Source organism: Diadema setosum, chromosome 16, assembly GCF_964275005.1.
Source record: "Diadema setosum chromosome 16, eeDiaSeto1, whole genome shotgun sequence".
Taxonomy (NCBI): domain Eukaryota; kingdom Metazoa; phylum Echinodermata; class Echinoidea; order Diadematoida; family Diadematidae; genus Diadema; species Diadema setosum.
This window is the reverse complement of record NC_092700.1, coordinates 12,030,489-12,049,135: the sequence shown is the minus strand read 5'-3', so window position 1 is coordinate 12,049,135 and position 18,647 is coordinate 12,030,489. Positions and strand designations below refer to the sequence as shown.

Sequence of the window (18,647 nt, the reverse complement as noted above, 5' to 3'; positions counted from 1 at the left end):
AATATAACGTTAATATACATGTCGCTAATGCAACGTTATAAATACGTCGCAAAACAACGTAAATTCAACGTTATAATACATCATTGATATGACGTGATAAACACATTGCAAAGCAAACTGATATAACTGTAAAACTATAATTTGTAGGCCCAATTATATGACGTCACAAAGACATCGCAAAAATGACGTGAACATAACGTTCAGATGTCGCTAATATAACGTCATAAATACGTCCCAAAACAATGTAGCCTAAATTTCACGTCATAATACGTCATTTATATGACGTGATAAATACGTTGCAAAGCAACGTAAATTTTACTTCACTTATGCGTCGTAAGTACGACGTGAATAATACGTCATAAAATTGACTTGAATTTTACGTCTTTAGTTCGTCGCTAATATGACGTCATAAATACGTCGCAAAACTGAAAAAAAAATTCACGTTAATACGTCGCTCATATGACGTCATAAATGCGTTGTAAAACAAAGTATATATTACGGTATTAAAACGTCATTTAAATAACGCTATGAATACGTTGCAAACCAACGTAGATTGCGTCATTAATACGTGTTAAGACGTAAAAATCACGTCGCAAAATTGACGTAAATTTTACGTCATCAATATGTCACCAATATTAGGTAATAAATACGTCGGAAAACTGACGTAACACATCAGGAGGTCCATAACATGACGTGATAAATTCGTTTCAAAGAGACGTTGAAATCACGTCATTTTCTGGTCATTTTCAGACTTGCGACAACTTTGACCATTTATAGTTGCGACCAAATTGAGACGTCTTTTTGACCTCCGTCTGCAAGCTGGGATGTTCATAAAGTTTGTTCCATCCCTTCCTGCCAATTCAACCGCTCATATGACTACTTTAGTATTAGTGCTATATGTTTTTCCTAACCAATTTCTGTGCATTTTCTGCACGCATCCTAATGCATCCAGGCTGTAGAAATCGACAACTTTTGCTGATCTGAGATACAACGTCAAACGTTGAAATAGATGAATTTACAGGTCTGTGTTTGAAACCTAAAGTAAGGGGAAGTCCAAACTAAAGACAACTTCTTAAAAAAAAAATAAAAAAAACTTGGCAAATAAGAAAATATTATTGGTTAAAGTTTGAGGAAAACTTTTTTAAGAAAGGCGATTTGTCAAAAATTATAATCGATCAAGAAAATCAGGCAATAATTTTCCAGCGACTTCCTATACAAGAGAATAGAAAAGAAAGTACATGTATGCAAAATTTCATATTCTAACGTAAAGGCATCATTTACCTTTTGCATATGAAACAAAAACCCAGCATTGGTGCTTCAAAATAGTTCTTAAATGTGCGTTACGGATAGAAACAACCAATGTAAATATTTGAACCATTATCATCGATGTTATGTATTTTTAGATATACAAAATGTGTAGAATAGTTATAATAAAAATGTTTCCAGATTAAACCGTCTACAGTTATGGTTTAGTGGGAAAAATAGTGATATCTCCTTATATTTCATGCTGTATTGAAAACGTTTCATATGGTGGGATGTTTTGTGATACAACGAAATGACCTACACATAATACCAAAAGTGATATCTTGAACACTTTTTAAATCACTGTTCCCAACGGTAAACAGGACCTTTAAAATATATGTTTGTATTCCATTTTAAATTCACCCTCTGTAGTAATCACTCCAAATATTTTACAAATAACCTCTGTGACATCAGTTCTATTACTTCACCTTGGTTTCGAACCAATGTTGGCTCAACCTTATGCACATAGTTATGTCGTGCCACGCTGGACTAACCATTCATGTAAACGTCACATGGATGTTGGCACAATGTTTCACTGAATACTGTCATTGCTTTTAACATCTTTAAACCGTAGATTTTTACAAATGCGATCTTATACACTAACCCTTCACAGACAGCAGTTAACGCCATCCGAACAGTTGACTAGCAAATTACTATATCATACAGTATCTTAGCTGTTGTAAAACAAAAACAAAAGAACAATCGTATGGCTGTAATTTATACGGTTTTGTCAAAAAACATAGACTTACATTTTTGTACGTTCACACACGTATGCACATACACGCACACACACGCACATAAATAGCCTTCGAGATTTTTATATATACAATCATTTATTTAGACGTAAAGATGTATTAATTTATATTGTTTATAAGTTTTATATAGTTATTATAAATCTGATACATATTTACACACTAGTGTATGTTAATGCACACCACACCCAACACAACGTTGATTTATACAGATTAATATTTCTTTAATATTATGTATTTCTGACAATGACATTGACATTGTATTGCTGTATATCTCTTGTGTGTTTATCATGTCTATGTATCCATGTTAAACGTGTGCTCTGTGTATCGATGTAACTTGTATGCATGCTATGCTAAGAAAACAAATTTCCAGAAACGGGCAATAAAATCGAATTGAATTGAATTGAAATGAAATTTCTTTTACCTCACGGCCTATGTACACATCATTATATCAAGCAGCACTATTATCCTACTCCACCCCCCCCCCCCCACAAAAAAAAAAAAAATCATTCGTGGCTTGTCAATGGACACCACCTGACGTTCACTCCACTTTTGAGGCTGCCGCGTAAGGCAGCCCATAAAATAATCTGAACACAAGTGATCGCTGTCAGTGAAAGTGACCAGTGATTTGTAACTTTGATTGAAAAAGGCACCCTCCCGTGTACCAGGGAGGTGAGAGAATTTTAGTCTCACCTCCCTGCTAATATACCAGCAAGGTCATCTCCCTGCTTATGTTGTACACGATATACCGAGTGCTGAGTTTTGTAAAATTATATACTTGCTAAACGGCTTGCTCATGTGAAACATCTTTGAATAAAGCTCCAACTTACCATGTACGACTTGTGTCCTCACTTGTCATTTTCCTTTGGAACTTCGATTAATGGGATCGTGTTACTGTTGAGTGTATACTTGCAGTGCGAACAGAATAATACACCAAAAAACTTTTTTTTAATGATATTCTTTATTTGAATTTCATCGATATCAGGCCCATGTTTACAATGAAATTAATTTGAACAAAAATAAGCTGCTGAATTCTTATCTCTTGTGCTTCTAAATCATATTTTTCTTAACACACAGTACAATATAGGCCTATATATACAAATCCGTATCCGGGCAATTACCCCAGAGGGCAATTACCCCCCGGCTATACACTGGTTAGTGGTAAGGTTAGAGTTAAGATTAGGGTTAGGGTTGGGTTTAGTGTTAGGAGTTTGGGTTATGGTTAGGATTAGTTTCACGATTAGGATTAGGATTAGGGACAGGGGAAGGGTCCGGGGTAATTGCCCAGGGGGTAATTGCCCTAGACCCATACAAATCATTCCATGCGTAGCGTATTACTTGACATAGAATTCTGCATGAATATCTCAGAAAAGGCTTTCTAACTTCAAGCCAATCCATATCTGCCTTACGCACACACTTGTGCTGCTGAATCACCTTCTTTTTTAAACACACACACACACACACACACACACGCACACACACACATGCACACACACACACGCGCACACACACACACACACACACACACACACACACACACACACACACACAAACACGTTGTTATGTTTGAAGGGCGTGTCATTCACATTCGAATCTGATTCTGTGTTAACAGAACCATGCCACTGGTTATGTGTACATACTGTATACAGTAGCAGTACAGCATGCATAAACAAGTCCAAGCGCATGCGTACAAAACCAGCCAGTACGCTGATAGTCTTTGCTCAAGTGACACAATTGGCAATTTCGACGCGTTAGGGTTACGGAAAAAAAAATCGCAGCCTGCGTAGCCTTGCCTATTGACCGATTCGGGTTCGTTGAGGGCAGCAGACATTTTATGGCACTTGGCGCAGCCATGACGATGAGCTCAAATTGCGGTGTCTCAGCCGACCCCCCCCCCCCCTGCTCTCCCCCACCCCACGGGCAACATGTTTATCGCGCACTTATAACAAAGGTTCGCGCACTAAGCAAGCATTCGCGCACTCAGTACGAGACGCCCATTGGCTAAAACAACCATGCATCAGTTTCTCATTAAGCGCGCATGAGAGGGGTGGGGAGAGAGAAGGGGGGGTCGGCTGAGACACCGCAGTAATGGCGCTGCCCATGCCAAAAATACACATAGCGCGTCACAGAATCGGTTAGTAGGATTAAACTAACGTGGGCCTAGGTAGGGTGACATAGGGGCTATGATGAAGTTAGAACTAAAAAGCCTGAATAACCCCCTAAAACCTGGGATAGCCCTAACTATCTGACTATACACAGCCCAGTCGCTGTACGTACGTATTCGCACAGCGTATTAACACTAATAACAGCGTCTGGTCGGGCTAGAGGATAGCCCTAACGTTACAGTTAGATCTAGCTATACTAACTGCGACAGCCGCCACACGAAGTGTCGCGGCGCGGTCTCCTCCGGAGGTGTTTCACAAAGCCGTTCTTAAAGTTAAGAAGAACTTAAGTGCGACTGGTGATCAGTTCTTGCGTGCTATACTTATCAGAATCTCAATAATTTGGCACAAGAACTGATCACCAGTCGCACTTAAGTCCTTCTTAACTTTAAGAACGGCTTTGTGAAACACCCCCCAGATACTAACCGGTTAGTGCTACATGTACATTGTAACGTTAGCATGTCGAAATGACTGTTGGTGTTACTAGTATTCTATATTCGTGGCTTTATTAAACTTCTGCTGCTGGGCACCGTTTCATCTGGTGTTCATGAAACTTGTCCTGACAAGTTGTCGGTTTCGATGTCTATCCGACATAGGGCCTAGACAATTAAACTTACCATAGTAACAGTAGGTGACAAGAGCTTCTCAGCTAGACAAGACCAGGGCCCCGTTTTATCAAGATAAAGTTAGCGTTGATTTAACTATACACAGCCCTGTCGCTGTACACAAGTGTAAGTCGCGACAGGGCTGTACGGTGTGGACACTACGTAATCTCAGGATTCCGGGGCGCAGACTCGATTTTGAATTTACTGCATCATATTTGTTAGCCTACTAAGACTAGGACCTACATAAGGTGAAAACTTTATCTATTTAGTTACCGTTTCCAGCTATTGATATTGATATACTCATTTTACAACTTACCAAAAATTGCACCTTTTTAAAATCCTGCACGCTGCAGAAATCGTAGAAATCGCAGAAATGATTCGAAATGTCGGCGCAGCACTGGGCACTGGGCAATTAGGCTGGGAAAGGATTATTTTGAATGGCCCAGCGATGATCACAGCATTTCGGGTTAAGATTGGACTTTTTGCTCAGTGTATATTGCATGAGGGCTCACTATGGACTGAAATACCATGCTCATAGTCCAAGCATCTCAGTTCACGTGAGTCATTTGTACAATTTGTGATAACAATGTAGAAATTTTCAACAGTTTTGTTGTTGTGTGGCCGTGTTCGAGGGGTTTAGTAGATATGTGTATGGGGTTTCGTAGATATGTGTATCACACACGTCAGACGCCGTGCTAGCGCTAGCGCACGGTGTCTGGTCGGGCAAGCGTTGATTGTGAAATCAACGCTAACTTTATCCAACTTGAAGTCCGCTATAACTTTAAATCAACTGTAAGTTTCCGTTTTACGAAGAGACTTAATAGTCGATTATTAGACCGTCTATAGTTATGGCTGATCAACATGACTTAATTATTGATTTAGTCAAACAAAAAACACAGGACGAGGCTGGTTTCCGTTACTGTCTGCTTAAAAACAATACAATACATTTATAGCAAAACAATACAATACATTTATAGCAAAACAAACAACAAAAACACGTATAGTACATGATTGTTTGCCACGGCCACAGAAGCGCAGTCTGGTAGTGCGACGCAGTATTATTAGTGCTACAGCCGCTGTTCAAATTAGAAGTATTGTTTATAACAGAACCTCAAAATAGTGGTGTAACCTGAAGCTATGATCAGATCGGAAAATCGGATCGGCAAATTTGCCGATAAATCGGTATCGGATCAGAAATCGGCAAAATGATCGGCATCGTATTTTCACATGTTTTTCGGTTTTTGTTTGTTTGTTTTTTACCGCCCCTAACCCCCCCCCCCCTTCCCGGGCGCGCTTCCCTGATATGATTTTTTTTTTAACCCAAGGAAATATAAATTATTTATTATAAAAAAATGTTCGTTTTGGCATTCCCCTTTTTACCGCGACTCTCACAAATACGAACATATCAACGGATCGTACAGTACAACTTGCGTCGACGAAAAATGTTACTAAAAGTAGGCCTATACAAAATTATTTTATCAATTTGTGACAGAATTAGTGTAAATACTAACTTACGAAGCGACAGCGGCTGCGTGTAGTTACAATGTAGGTGATATGATGACTTCAATAACAGACTTATTTGACATGTCTGACAAGCTGCACGGCAGCCAATTTGAATTTTTATACATAGTTGCCATGTTGGAGTGTTGAAAATCTCTATCTCGGGTTTGTAAATTAGGCTACTTGATTGAGCGCGCGTTTGTAACTGATTGACTGCGCGCTGCAGTATTTACATTGTGATGTCAGTGAAAGGTGCATTATGCTTCCTTTTTGTTGCACTTTTTGTCATGCCCGTGAATGTTAGTCGTCATGATTGTCTTCGTAGACATATTGGAATTCAAAATAGCAGGCATTGCGTTTGTCAGGCACATCACATTAGTCAATATTAACTCAGTATGTTAAAATACTTGTTTACACCTAATTTCAGCGTCACTCACCACTTAGAAATTGAGATAGGGATTTTGAATATTTCATCGAGGCGGCCATATTAGAATTCAAAATGGCGGCCATTCGATGTTTGTCAGACACTTCAAATCAATCTGTCATCAAATTCGATATGTCAAAAAGCTCATGTGTACCAAATTTTGGTGCCACAGGTCATTCAGAACTGAAGATAGGGATCTTTAAATTTGTTTTGTGATGGCGGCCATATTGGAATTCAAAATGGCAGCCGATCCCATGGTCAGATCTCTTGGATCCGGCAATATTTGAAATCAGTGCCCCAAAATACCTCTCTATGCATGCAAAATTTCATACTTTCCGCCAGATGTGAGCATCTCGACCAATTTTTGCTACATATCTGCCCTACTATAAATAGCCTGATGACAATCTGGTCCAGAAGATGCAATGCTTTAATAGTACCATAGTGTGCAGTGGTCTGTCAGCTTCTGATTTTAGTCTGAGGCTGTTTAGACTTTACTTACCCTCACGAAAACTTCTAAATGAACATAATTTACATGAGCAATATTTTATACATTATATCCAATTTATCTACTAGTACAAGAAACAAGAGAAATAAAAAGAATAAAGAACTGTACTATATTATAAAGACCTAAAGACTATTGCAATGGAGCAGTCTATAAATTCAGTAAATCATACAATACCTAGGTAATGCTACGGTCACGTCTTTGCGTATTCTGATTGCATTTTGCCTCAGTGAAATATCCAGTCATACCCAATAAAGCACGATGGAACATGCTCACTATATACTATGTACACAGACAAGCTCTGTAGACGCGCTGGTTACTTGCTAGTTTAAATTTTCTGTTTTAATCATCGCAAGCCAGTGCATCTAGGCAAATTGCCTATATGAGTGGATATGAGTAGCAACCAGCTAATGCGAACAAAAGTGAGTAACGAGGGAGTGACAGCAAGTGGCTTAGTACAGGTATACACAATCACAACAAATTAAAATGTCTGTTTTTTACAGACAAGTAGAGAAGCACTCTGAGAGCGCAGACTTCCGCCAAGCATGCGGCTCATTTCCACCACTGATTTTGTTCTTCCATAGAGATATCAGTGATTTCTACCCATACGTACTTATAGCATTGTGTGCTGAGAGCCGCCCGATTTCCCAATATAGAAGCCTTTGTTACGTCATAAACCCTCAGCTGCACGGCGCGCCTCGCCCTAGCAGAAAATCAAGCACGCACTTTAGTGCGCGCATGCAAACCTCAAATACGCGCAGCCTGAACTCCCAAGTTCATTGACCCTACCCGCCAAAATATCAAAAATACTTCATAAATTCCCCCAAAATTCTCAGATCACTACCAAAATTTAATCATCTGTTACTTGTATCATTCTAAATCTTTCCTGCAAGTTTCATCCAAATCCGTTGACTGCTTTTGGAGTTATTTTGCACACAGACAAACTAACTAACTAACAAACACACAAACCAACAGTAACGAAAACATAACCTTCTCCCTTGGCGGAGGTAATAAAATGTATTAAAGCTGATTTATATGTTGTAGCTGTCCATATGGAATCCAGCAATTAAATGCATCTCTAGGAGATTATTGATGTTTGTGTAATATTGGTCAAGGAGGTTCATATTCAAGAACTGGAGTCCCATTTGGCTGTGAACTTGATTATTCAAACAGCTTTCAGTTTTTCTATGGATGCCCAAAAGAGAACCACAGAAAGTCCACTTGAGCCTATGACTTAATGTTTGTGTTTGAAACTGCCATCTTTCTGAGCAATCTGAAGATTTGAATGAAAACATGAATGTAATGTTGGATATGTTTTGCTTGACTATTCATCTACCACGTGACTGAAGTTTTCCCCTAATGATTGAAAAAAAAAGTCCATCCCATTCACAAATATCTGAAATCAGAGCTGTATTTTGTGAAAATGTTTGAAACTTTGAACTCCTGGAAAACCAGTATTTTCACTTTTCCACTTCATTGCATGATTCTTCGAGCTAGCATGACCTCTAGAGTTCGTCACAAATTTAAAAACATGTCAGATTAGTGCCCAGACATGTGCAGTCATGTAAGTACTGTAAAACGAGGAATGTTCGCATGCATTTTAATTTCGCAAATTTCGCGAGCGCCAACATTCGCGAAATTAAACTGCACACAAAAATTCTTGCCTACACAGTATGCATTGCATGCCTGTTGGAATTCGTGAAAATTTCATGCTGCGAGAAAGGCCATTGGCTGTGATTCGCACAATTTTCGTGCCGCGAATATATCGTGTTTTACAGTAGTTTTGATTTTGATTTCATCAGTCTTTGCCCAATTTCTGTTTGCACATCCTTGTGTCTACGTCAATGGTTCATCTGTGTGGTGATAGCAAGAAGTAATTACCAATACCAGACATCAGAGTGTCTAGTCATTCTGCAATAAGACATGAATCCATTGTCTTCCTGTCTGTAGTAAAGCTCCAGTTTGGCACAAGCTGCAACATTTTTTGAGTGGCAGCATCAAACATGGGATCTATGATAGCATCTATGATAACATATGGCATATGACTTATAGTGACTCCATCTCTTGAGCCCTCTTGGCCTGGTGCATAGTCTCCAATAGTGTTGTATTTAGTTGAAATAACGACACACCATCAGGTGGAATTAAAGCTTATAATGTGCAGATTCTAAACATGGTTTCAATCCAACTGCATACAACTCTAGAGCAGATTCAAATTGGAATATTATGTGTATTGTTACTGATATAGTTGACTTGATGAGAAAATTGCATTGATGTTTTGTTAGAGCATGCATGTTCTCAGTGTGTATTAATGGGGCAGTATGTCAATTATTTGCAATAGCTGTCATGTGCTGTGAATATATAGGTTGTCAAATATATGCTCTTTAAATCTCTGTTTTGGGGCTTTGTTCTTGAGCTTTAAGCTCTCACTCCACATCTGGAGGAGTGTGTTCTTAATATTTTGGCCCTGTTTGTGTGTTTTTTTTTTAATTTTTATTGTTTGAATGAATGGAATGTACAGTAGTGGGCATATACATGTATATGGTCCCAGTGACTGTAGATGATATAACCATGTTTAAAAGGCAAAAACATGTTGCATCTGTATTGATCATCATCAACGTAATGATTATTTTTTTTCCATAATCACATTTTCAGGATGCTACATACGTGAGCAGTCCAGGCTGGATGAGACTGCTACACCAGCTGATTACAGACTTTAAGATTTTCATCAGTGAGTGAGGAGAGTAATTTCAGCATGACAGATGTTGAAAATGGCACAGAGTTGAAAGGTAGGAGAATCCTTTATAAATCATTTTATTTACTATTGCAGACCTATTTTAGACCACCTAATGGGTGGGGGTTGTTGGGGTGGCTTAGAAGGGAGGGGGAAAGAGGCTATTATGTGGTATAAGTACTAGGGTTATTAACCCGTTGAGGACGGACTGATTTTGCTACAACACTCATTTCCCATAGACACCTGCCCGAGTATACTCGGGGACTCGTCTTCAATGGGTTAAGGAGTGGGTTATCATTATAATGAATTATGACTTTAAAGACATTTTAATGTCTTGTCATAGCAAACAGAAATATCTTTTCTCACTGGATTTTTAAAGACGACATTAATTTTCTAAAAGTGTCCTTTTCCTAGAATACATTAATTGTTTTTCTTGAGTAGCGTGACATGCATACATTGTACGTACATGACATGTAAGCGTCACTTTTCCGTTATAAATTGTTGTAAACAATTTGGCGTTTTCTCAATGATTTTCCGTAGCTTTGAGCTATGACCACCAAATTGACACCACACGTAAAGAACCGAAACATGCTGGTCAAGTTCAAATATGGGCGAAGTCCAACAAGGTCAGAGGTCAAAAGGTCAATAAATTTTACCTGATAAGCACTGTCCTCACAGTGTTGTGGTGTACTGAATATCTTTCCATAGCTTTGAGCTGTGACTATCAAATTTATACCACAGGTACACAATCTAATGATGTGGGTCAAGTTTGAATATCTTGGTGAATTCTGATAAGGTCAAAGGTCAATGAACTTTGCCTGATGAGCACTGTACTCCAAGTACTGTGGTGTACTCTATATTGAACTTTCCACAGTTTTGAGCTTTGACCACCGAATTCACATAACAGACTGTACATAAAAATGGCCGTTTAGTCAAGTTTAAAATTCTTGAACTCCAACTGGATCAAAGGTCAAAAGATCAATGAACGTACAATGTACATGGACAAACACTAGGTAAAATTCACACATTGTGTAGGCGAGACAAATATGTTGCATGGCATTTGCTTCGTTTTATTAGATCTGTCAGAAATTTTCGTTTGCTTGCCCTTTTCATCTTTCACATGCACACACTCTCTCTCTCTCTCTCTTGCTTTTTAATTCCAAAAGCCAAGTATGATCCTGTTTCGACAAGTCCAGAAGGTGAAACTACTAGTAAAACAATGAAGCTCTTCTGCTGTACTGTATCCAAGGATATGGCCAAAGGGATCTGCATTGGTGTCATTATTGGAATTGTGATTGTCATCGTGGCTGTCGCATGTGGAGTGTATTTTTCATCAGCTAAACCAGGTAAAGTGGTTACCCGTACTGCAACTTGCTTTCTAAGCTTAGCCCTCTTTCAATATCCAAGAAGCCATACCTGAGACCACTGTGTTTTTGTCACCTTGCATTCTTTCTGTTTCATCATTGCCATTGAAGACTGATGTTTATCAAAGCATTCAAATACTGTATACGTTAAATATTTCGCGAAGTTTTTATTTTCGCGAATTTCGCAAGTCGGGTGCTATTCGCGAAATTAAAGACATGCGAAAATATTGACTCTGATCCCAATGTGAATGTGACGTACCTGTGTACACTTCTCTGTTCAATATTAGGACTGCATGATTGCAAATTTAACCACTCGCGAAATCGTTGGGAATTCCCAATTTGCGAAAATTTAGACATATTTAAATTTAGAAATATATGGCGTATACAGTACATGAGCGGCGTATACAGTACATGAGCAGTGTATACAGCAGTGTTGAAGCTCTTAGTCATATGTACTGTATGTTGTAGTACAATTACATGTTCTGTCAAAGGTATCATGACACTTGTGTTTCTAATATATAATTCTGTTTATTTTCGAAGCATTCTTCATGAATTCCGATCCAGAATTCTTGAATGCACATGTTGGTAAACATGCATTTCATTTGACAAACTGCAAAAATTTCTCAAGAAATCCAATAGCAGTTCTCATGAATGAAAGGGATGTTGATATCTGGTACTGGATAATTTATTCACATTAGGGTAAGGGCACCAGTATTCGGTCAGGCACCGGTATTCGGTCACTTATCACTAGTCACCAGCCAGTAAGTTCAACTGTCACAACACACGCAAATCACACTAATTCACATACTTGCACACTCATTCACAACAGGAAACTCCCTTAGCCCCCTCCAAAAATCCATCCAAAATCCCAAATTTTACCGTCAAAAGTGCAGAATCGGCGCTACTTTCCAAAAGCGCGCGCGGATAAGGCCCAGTTTTAAGAGTACGGGTCGCCGAAAAAGCGCTAAAAATCGAGAAATATGCCGTTCTCTCGCGGGATTTTTCGCTTATCGCAAGCTTGGAGTGTAATGGTATCCTCAAAAATGCAAAAGAAAAACAAAATGTCCGTACGTGCCGATACAGTGTCCCAATGTACAAGGGTTGAATGCAAGTGCCGAGGCCCCAGTATTCGGTCACCAACGGTCGCCGCAACTTCCCCGATGCAATTTTGCGCTGACAAGGTAGCGCGCGCACGCGTTTTTCAGCTGCCTTGAACACGCATTGACTTTGAACGGGCACATCGCGTGACCGAATACTGGAGCCGATGACCGTATACTGGGGAATTTTCAAGGTGAAATATTTCGCGATTTTGTGCAATTCTGTGAGATATTTAACAAAATGAAAGTTGAGATTAAAGAAATTTGATATATTTCACATACATTGCTGTAGATATGTATGTATGTATTATTTTAGTTTGAAAAATATTGCAAAAAAGCTTAAGTGACCGAATACTGGGGATGTTACCCTATGTATAAATAAAGTATCTTCTGGATACCTCAGGAGGAGCTGTTTTAGCTCAAAGTATAATGGACCCACAATCATGAGGTCTCTGGTTCGGGTCTGCTGGCAGCAGGGTTAGTGTTGCAAGATACTCAGAATCAGTGCTGCATATGACAGTCCTTAAAGCCCCACTCACACCTTTGCGATTTTAGCTGCGTATAGCTGCGTTAGCAGAACGCAGCCTTAAAGGAGAAGTCCAGACGATTTTGAATAAATTTCACCATAATCTACATAAATCAAGGACCATAATGACTAAGTTTCATTGAAAAATACCCTCCCAACTTGTCACAATCGATTTTTTAACATCACTAATTTTGAATCGTAACTGTTCAACTTCTGTACGCCGGCGAGAAAGATCACGTGACGGCGTGACGTATTAGCATCACATTGCTTTTTGTTTGGAGTGTCAGCTGGCTCGGGGAGCCCTGCTTGAGTAACGGCGATACGGGCCGAGCAAGCGGTAGCGTTCCGCATGGTTCCGGCCACGCGGCAGATGCACGTGGCATGATCTATTGCTTCACTTCGAAAATGCCGATGTGTGAAGCGTTTGGGTGTTCTAATAAACCGGGCGATGGCCAGAAGAAGAGTTTTTTTGCCATTCTGAACCCAGAAAACAAGCGAGAAAGGTGTGCAAGATGGCTCTCCAATATTTTAATTGACAAGTTTGTCGTCAAAACTTACAAATACTACTCGATGCAGCCTAAATTGGGGCCTAAATTGTACATTTTCATCTTCACTTTGATATCCCCATATCTGATTTTCACCAAACTTGGTAGGTAGCATCCCTAGGGGGATAGGATCTCAATTTGTTCAAATGGGCACCATGGCCCACCTGGGGGCCCCCAGGGGGGCCCAAACCCCCTTAAACTAAGGAATCTTTAAAAATCTTCTAGAACTAGAAGTGATAGGGCTTAGATAACACTATGAGTTAGTACATTGATGACTGTAGTTTCAAGTTTGTTCATGGGATTGGCGGAATCAGGCATACCCCCCCCCCCCCTTGAGACCCAGGAGAGGGGATGGAGAGAAGTCCTACACTACAGTTGTAATGAGGCCTGAATTGTACATGTTCATCTTCTTCTTGAAAACCTTGTGATGAATTTTGACCAAACGTAGCAGGTAGCATCCCTAGGGGGATAGAATCTCAATTCCTTCAAATGGGCACCATGTCCCTCTTGGGGGGCCTCTAGGGCCCCCTCCCCCCCCCCCCCCCCACATTAAGGAATATTTAAAATTTTCTACTCTAGAACCAGAAATGATAAAGCATAGTTAATACAACTGTACCATGAGTTTGTACATTGATGACTTTAGTTCCAAGTTTGTTCATTGCAGATCCAGGGCTGCTTGCCCCCCCCCCCCCCACCCTGGAGTTGAGGGGGGGATCCATATATGCAGACCTAAGTTTCCAATGTTCTCAGGTAAGAGTGTGCAAGAATGCATGGAAGGTGAAATTTCGATACTCAGGTGAGCGCGTGACCCCCCCGGGTTTTTTATGGTCTGAATTCAACTTGTCCTTATAAGGTCACCCTAGATGTCGCTTTGGTCAAGACATTATTTTCATTACAGGTTATTTTTTTCGAAACTTTTTAAAATGGCCTGCCTATGGTCACCATAGCAGGAATGACAACCTTGCTAATATACCTGCAGTTGTTGAGAACTGAACAGAGCATATAACTGGTTTAAAAAAAACACACACAAAATTACTTTTCTGCGATATATATGTGTGGTAATACACTTCGAGAAAAACAGGATTGTCCACAAAATCTACAATAATAGCGGGGAACTCAGAGGCGTTTTTAAAATTGATATGTTTGGATCGGATGTCGCTGGAAGCACACAATCATTACAAAAGCTTCATGATTTGACAAGCATGTTGTGTTTCTTACGTCAAATAAGTGAATTTTAATTAAATCAAACTAGATTTTGTATTCACAGATATACGCAGTCATAGCGAGTTAAAACGAGCAGCATCGAACAGGAACGAGGAGGAACGAGGTAAGACGAGGAGGAACGAGGGGGAGCGAGCGACAGACGAGCTAGATTCGCAATGTAGCGAGCTACATCCACAATGGTCCTTGCTAATGCGAGCAGAGTACCAGGAATAGAGTGTGGTGATGTGAGCTAAAGCGAGGTAATGCGAACTAAAGCGAGGTTATGCGAGGTGAAGCGAGCAGGTATCGCAACCATACGCAGTAAAACGCAGTTCAAAATAAAGCTGCGTTGGCCTGCGTTAAGCAGCTCGTTGTCGCTCGTCCTTGCTCGCATTAGCTGGTTGCCCCTCGTCATAGTTTGTATGAATTTTGATCTTGCGTTCAGTTGCGGATGTTTGAAAAAATTTCAAACTAGCGAGCTAGAACGCAAAGCTTCTGCGTTAGTCTGCGTATTGACCTCGTATTAGCTCGTTTCATTGCGTAGTACTACGTTAAGCTGCGTTAGACTGCGTTCGGGCAATACGCAGCTGAACACAAGCTCCAAACGCAAAGGTGTGAGCTAGGCTTAAAGGGGCATTCCAGACAATTGATATGTCACTATGTGACATGCTACAACAAAAGGATCCTAAAGTCGCTGACAGGTGAGCCGAGAAAATCGAGTTTGAAGTCAGATCATCAAAATCCGTCAAAACGTTCGGATTTCTGTTTTTGACTTTATTTTGTAGTCTAATGTATCTTCTACCATCTGCTGAAATTTCGAAGCTAAATGATCAAAGGAAAGGCGAGACAAGAGCCTCTTTCTGGGCCATGATTTTCTGACTTTCAACGGAATAGAAATGTGTCCGAAGATTTGGATTTAGCGCCGCAGCTAGACTCCGCCCCTAGCAATGAGGGAGTGATCTCATCGGTCAGTGCGTGGCATCCTGGTTACTGATTGGTCATGCGTAGACTGCTGGCGCTAAGCTTGAATGAGCATCGCGGAGGTTGCTAGGAGTGTTCCTTCTATTGTCAAACAGTGAAAACTGTCTTGCTTCCACTTGATAATGACAGGAAAACTTAGAAGGCGGTTTTCTCGAAATGCTGATTTGTCAAACCCCTCAACATGCGCTAATAAAATCATCCATATCTCTGCAACTGAGTACTTTCATGAGTCATGTTGTATATGACATTAGAGCGGAAGAGTAAGGGAATAATGTCATGTCATTTTCAGAAAATTGCCCTCCCCCGACTTTCGGATCCTTATGTTGCAGCAGGTCACATATATTCACATCATGAAGTGTCATGTATAGATTTGTGGAATTATTGTGGTCCTAGAGCAGATAAACCAATACCCTGACAAACCACGAACACAATACACTGAATAAGGACGATGACATAGAGTCTCACATATTCCAGTGATGTAGCAGTGTCATTCCATTACAATACTACTTGCTTAACAAGCTCATCTGTCTGGATAGAATTCATGCTTTCTTCTTTTATTCTGATTTCTTAAGCCCCAATCAAACATTTTCATGTAATTCTGCTATGTCATCATCCTTCAGATTTGTTATAAATTTTGAAAACATTCTGATTCCTCATCTTAGTCACTAAAAATTCTGAAACTGCACCCAGTACAAATCAATCTATAGATGTTCAAACACAAAAGCCTAAAAATCATACGGAAATCTCTTTTAAAGCTATTGACCGATTCTGTGACGCGCTATGTGTATTTTTGGCATGGGCAGCGCCATTACGCGGTGTCTCAGCCGACCCCCCCTTCCCACTCCCCACCCCTCTCCCTACATTAGCACGCGCACAGAATGAAAAACTGATGCATGGTTGCTTTAGCCAATGGGCGTCTCGTACTGAGTGCGCGAATGCTTGCTTAGTGCGCGAACCTTTGTTACAAGTGCGCGATAAACATGTTGCCCGGGGGGTGGGGGAGAGCAGGGGGGGTCGACTGAGACACCGCAATTTGAGCTCTTGGCTGCGCCCAGTGCCATAAAATGTCTGCTGCCCTCAACGAACCCGAATCGGTCAATAGATCATGAGAGAGAAATGTTTACTATTTAGTCTTTAGTATCAGACTGTCATTTCTTCAAGCAATTATGTGTTTAGTAGTTGCAAGCCTTCTTTGTTCCAACTCCCTTGCACATTCTACCATAATTCAGTCAGATCACCATTTGTTCCTTTATCCTACACGATAACTCTAAATCAACTTTTTTTTTTTTATTTCATTATCAGTCCATTATACACATTAAAAAAAGATTTAGGTATAGTACGTTGTATTAAAAAAAAACAAAAAGTGTATTTCATTTATGATATGTTCAATGCAGAAAGCTTTGAATTTGAATTAAAAAAAAGATTGTATGAAGACTGAAAAAATGCAAACATCAACCAGATTTTGTTGATGTTATTGTGTTTTCTAGTCTGTTTGTATGAGTAGCAAAAGTGCGCTTAGAAACGTCAGTATGAAGCGCCATATAAATGCAATTATTATTATTATTATTAGCAAACAAGAGGCTACTAGGAACTCTTATTAGTCTTGAAAATCAATATGAAAGTGAACTGCATGTTTGTACCTCCAATATCAATGAAATATAGTCAGTCTAGATGTAAATGACTATTGATTGATTGGTTTTATTGTCGAGCCCACCGGAGGTGAGAGGAGGCTAAGGGATCGCCTGCGGCGTCTGTCCGTCCGTCCGTCCGTCGTCTGTCCATAACGCTACAAAAACTTCAATAACTCTTTACTCTTGGCTTCAATTGCAATCAAACTTCGAGGAAAGAGGGGTCATACAAAGTTTCACATTTTACCATATATGAAGGTCACCTCAAGGTCAAAACTCACAGGCAGGGGTCATTGAACTTTTAGAGCCCAATGTTAAGTTTTTATGGCGCGTTTCTATTATGGGTCATAACTTTTGATCCATAACTCCATTTGTGACTAAACTTGGATGGTAGATGTCCCTTGGGGAGTGGATGATCACCACAAGGTCAAAGGTTACAAGCAGGGGTCAAAGGTTACAAGCAGGGGTCAACAAACTTTTAGAGCCCAATGTTTAAGTTTTTATGGCGCGTTTCGATTATGGGTCATCACTTTTGATCCATACATTGTAGGTCAGTTTGTGACCAAACTTGCATGGTAGATGTCCCTTGGGGAGTGGATGGTCACCACAAGGTCAAAGGTCACAGTCGGGGGTCAACAAACTTTAAGGGCCTAATGTTGAGTTTTTATGGCACATTTTTTTTTCCATCCCCCTTTTATATCTCTTTTCATCTGCTATATCTCTTTTTTTATCTGTTATATCCCATTTGAGCACAATTTCTTGTACGCGAATGGGCGAGACACATTATGGCACTTGCCTTGTTTTATTTCTAAATTTATTGTTCATATAAATGAAATACAAGGTCTATTGAACGAAATAATTGAACACAGTATGATTTGAATCTGACCATTGAAAAAGATAAGTTTAATTCAACTATCCAACATTTTTTTTTTTCTAACACAATGCATAATGAAAATGAACAGACATCATTTTAATGTAAACATAGGATCCCGTATGTCGTACAAAAAACTCTGGATGTAACAGAAATTCAGGAGATCATTCTGATAAGTTGACGCTTGACGAGGACAATGGCCTCAGAAATAATTGTCTAAGCAATACGCCAAAGTGAGAATATGATGTTCATGTTACTGCTCACTGAGTGGCGATAAAGACATAGAGAGAATGGGAAGGGGAAAAAAAAAAGAGAAAAAAAATGCATTGTGCAAAATGTGAAGTGTTTGCATGGAAATGAGTTGTGAATATGTGTTAATGTTCATGTTTGTTGTGTACGTTCAGTTCAGATTGATTAGTTGTTGTGCATATCAACTTTATTGTATCACCTGTTT

The 18,647-nt window shown here is 39.7% G+C and overlaps 1 protein-coding gene across 1 annotated transcript in view; it reads left to right on the top strand.

The window, feature by feature from the left end:
- The first annotated feature begins 9,899 nt into the window (after window positions 1–9,899).
- LOC140240016 (uncharacterized) overlaps window positions 9,900–18,647 on the top strand; it is a 34,076-nt gene continuing 25,328 nt past the window's right edge. The window contains exons 1-2 of the mRNA XM_072319827.1: window positions 9,900–10,033; window positions 11,145–11,324. Of these exons, the coding sequence (XP_072175928.1) occupies window positions 10,000–10,033; window positions 11,145–11,324 (214 nt within the window). The 5' untranslated portion in view covers window positions 9,900–9,999. The remainder of the gene's footprint in view (window positions 10,034–11,144; window positions 11,325–18,647) is intronic.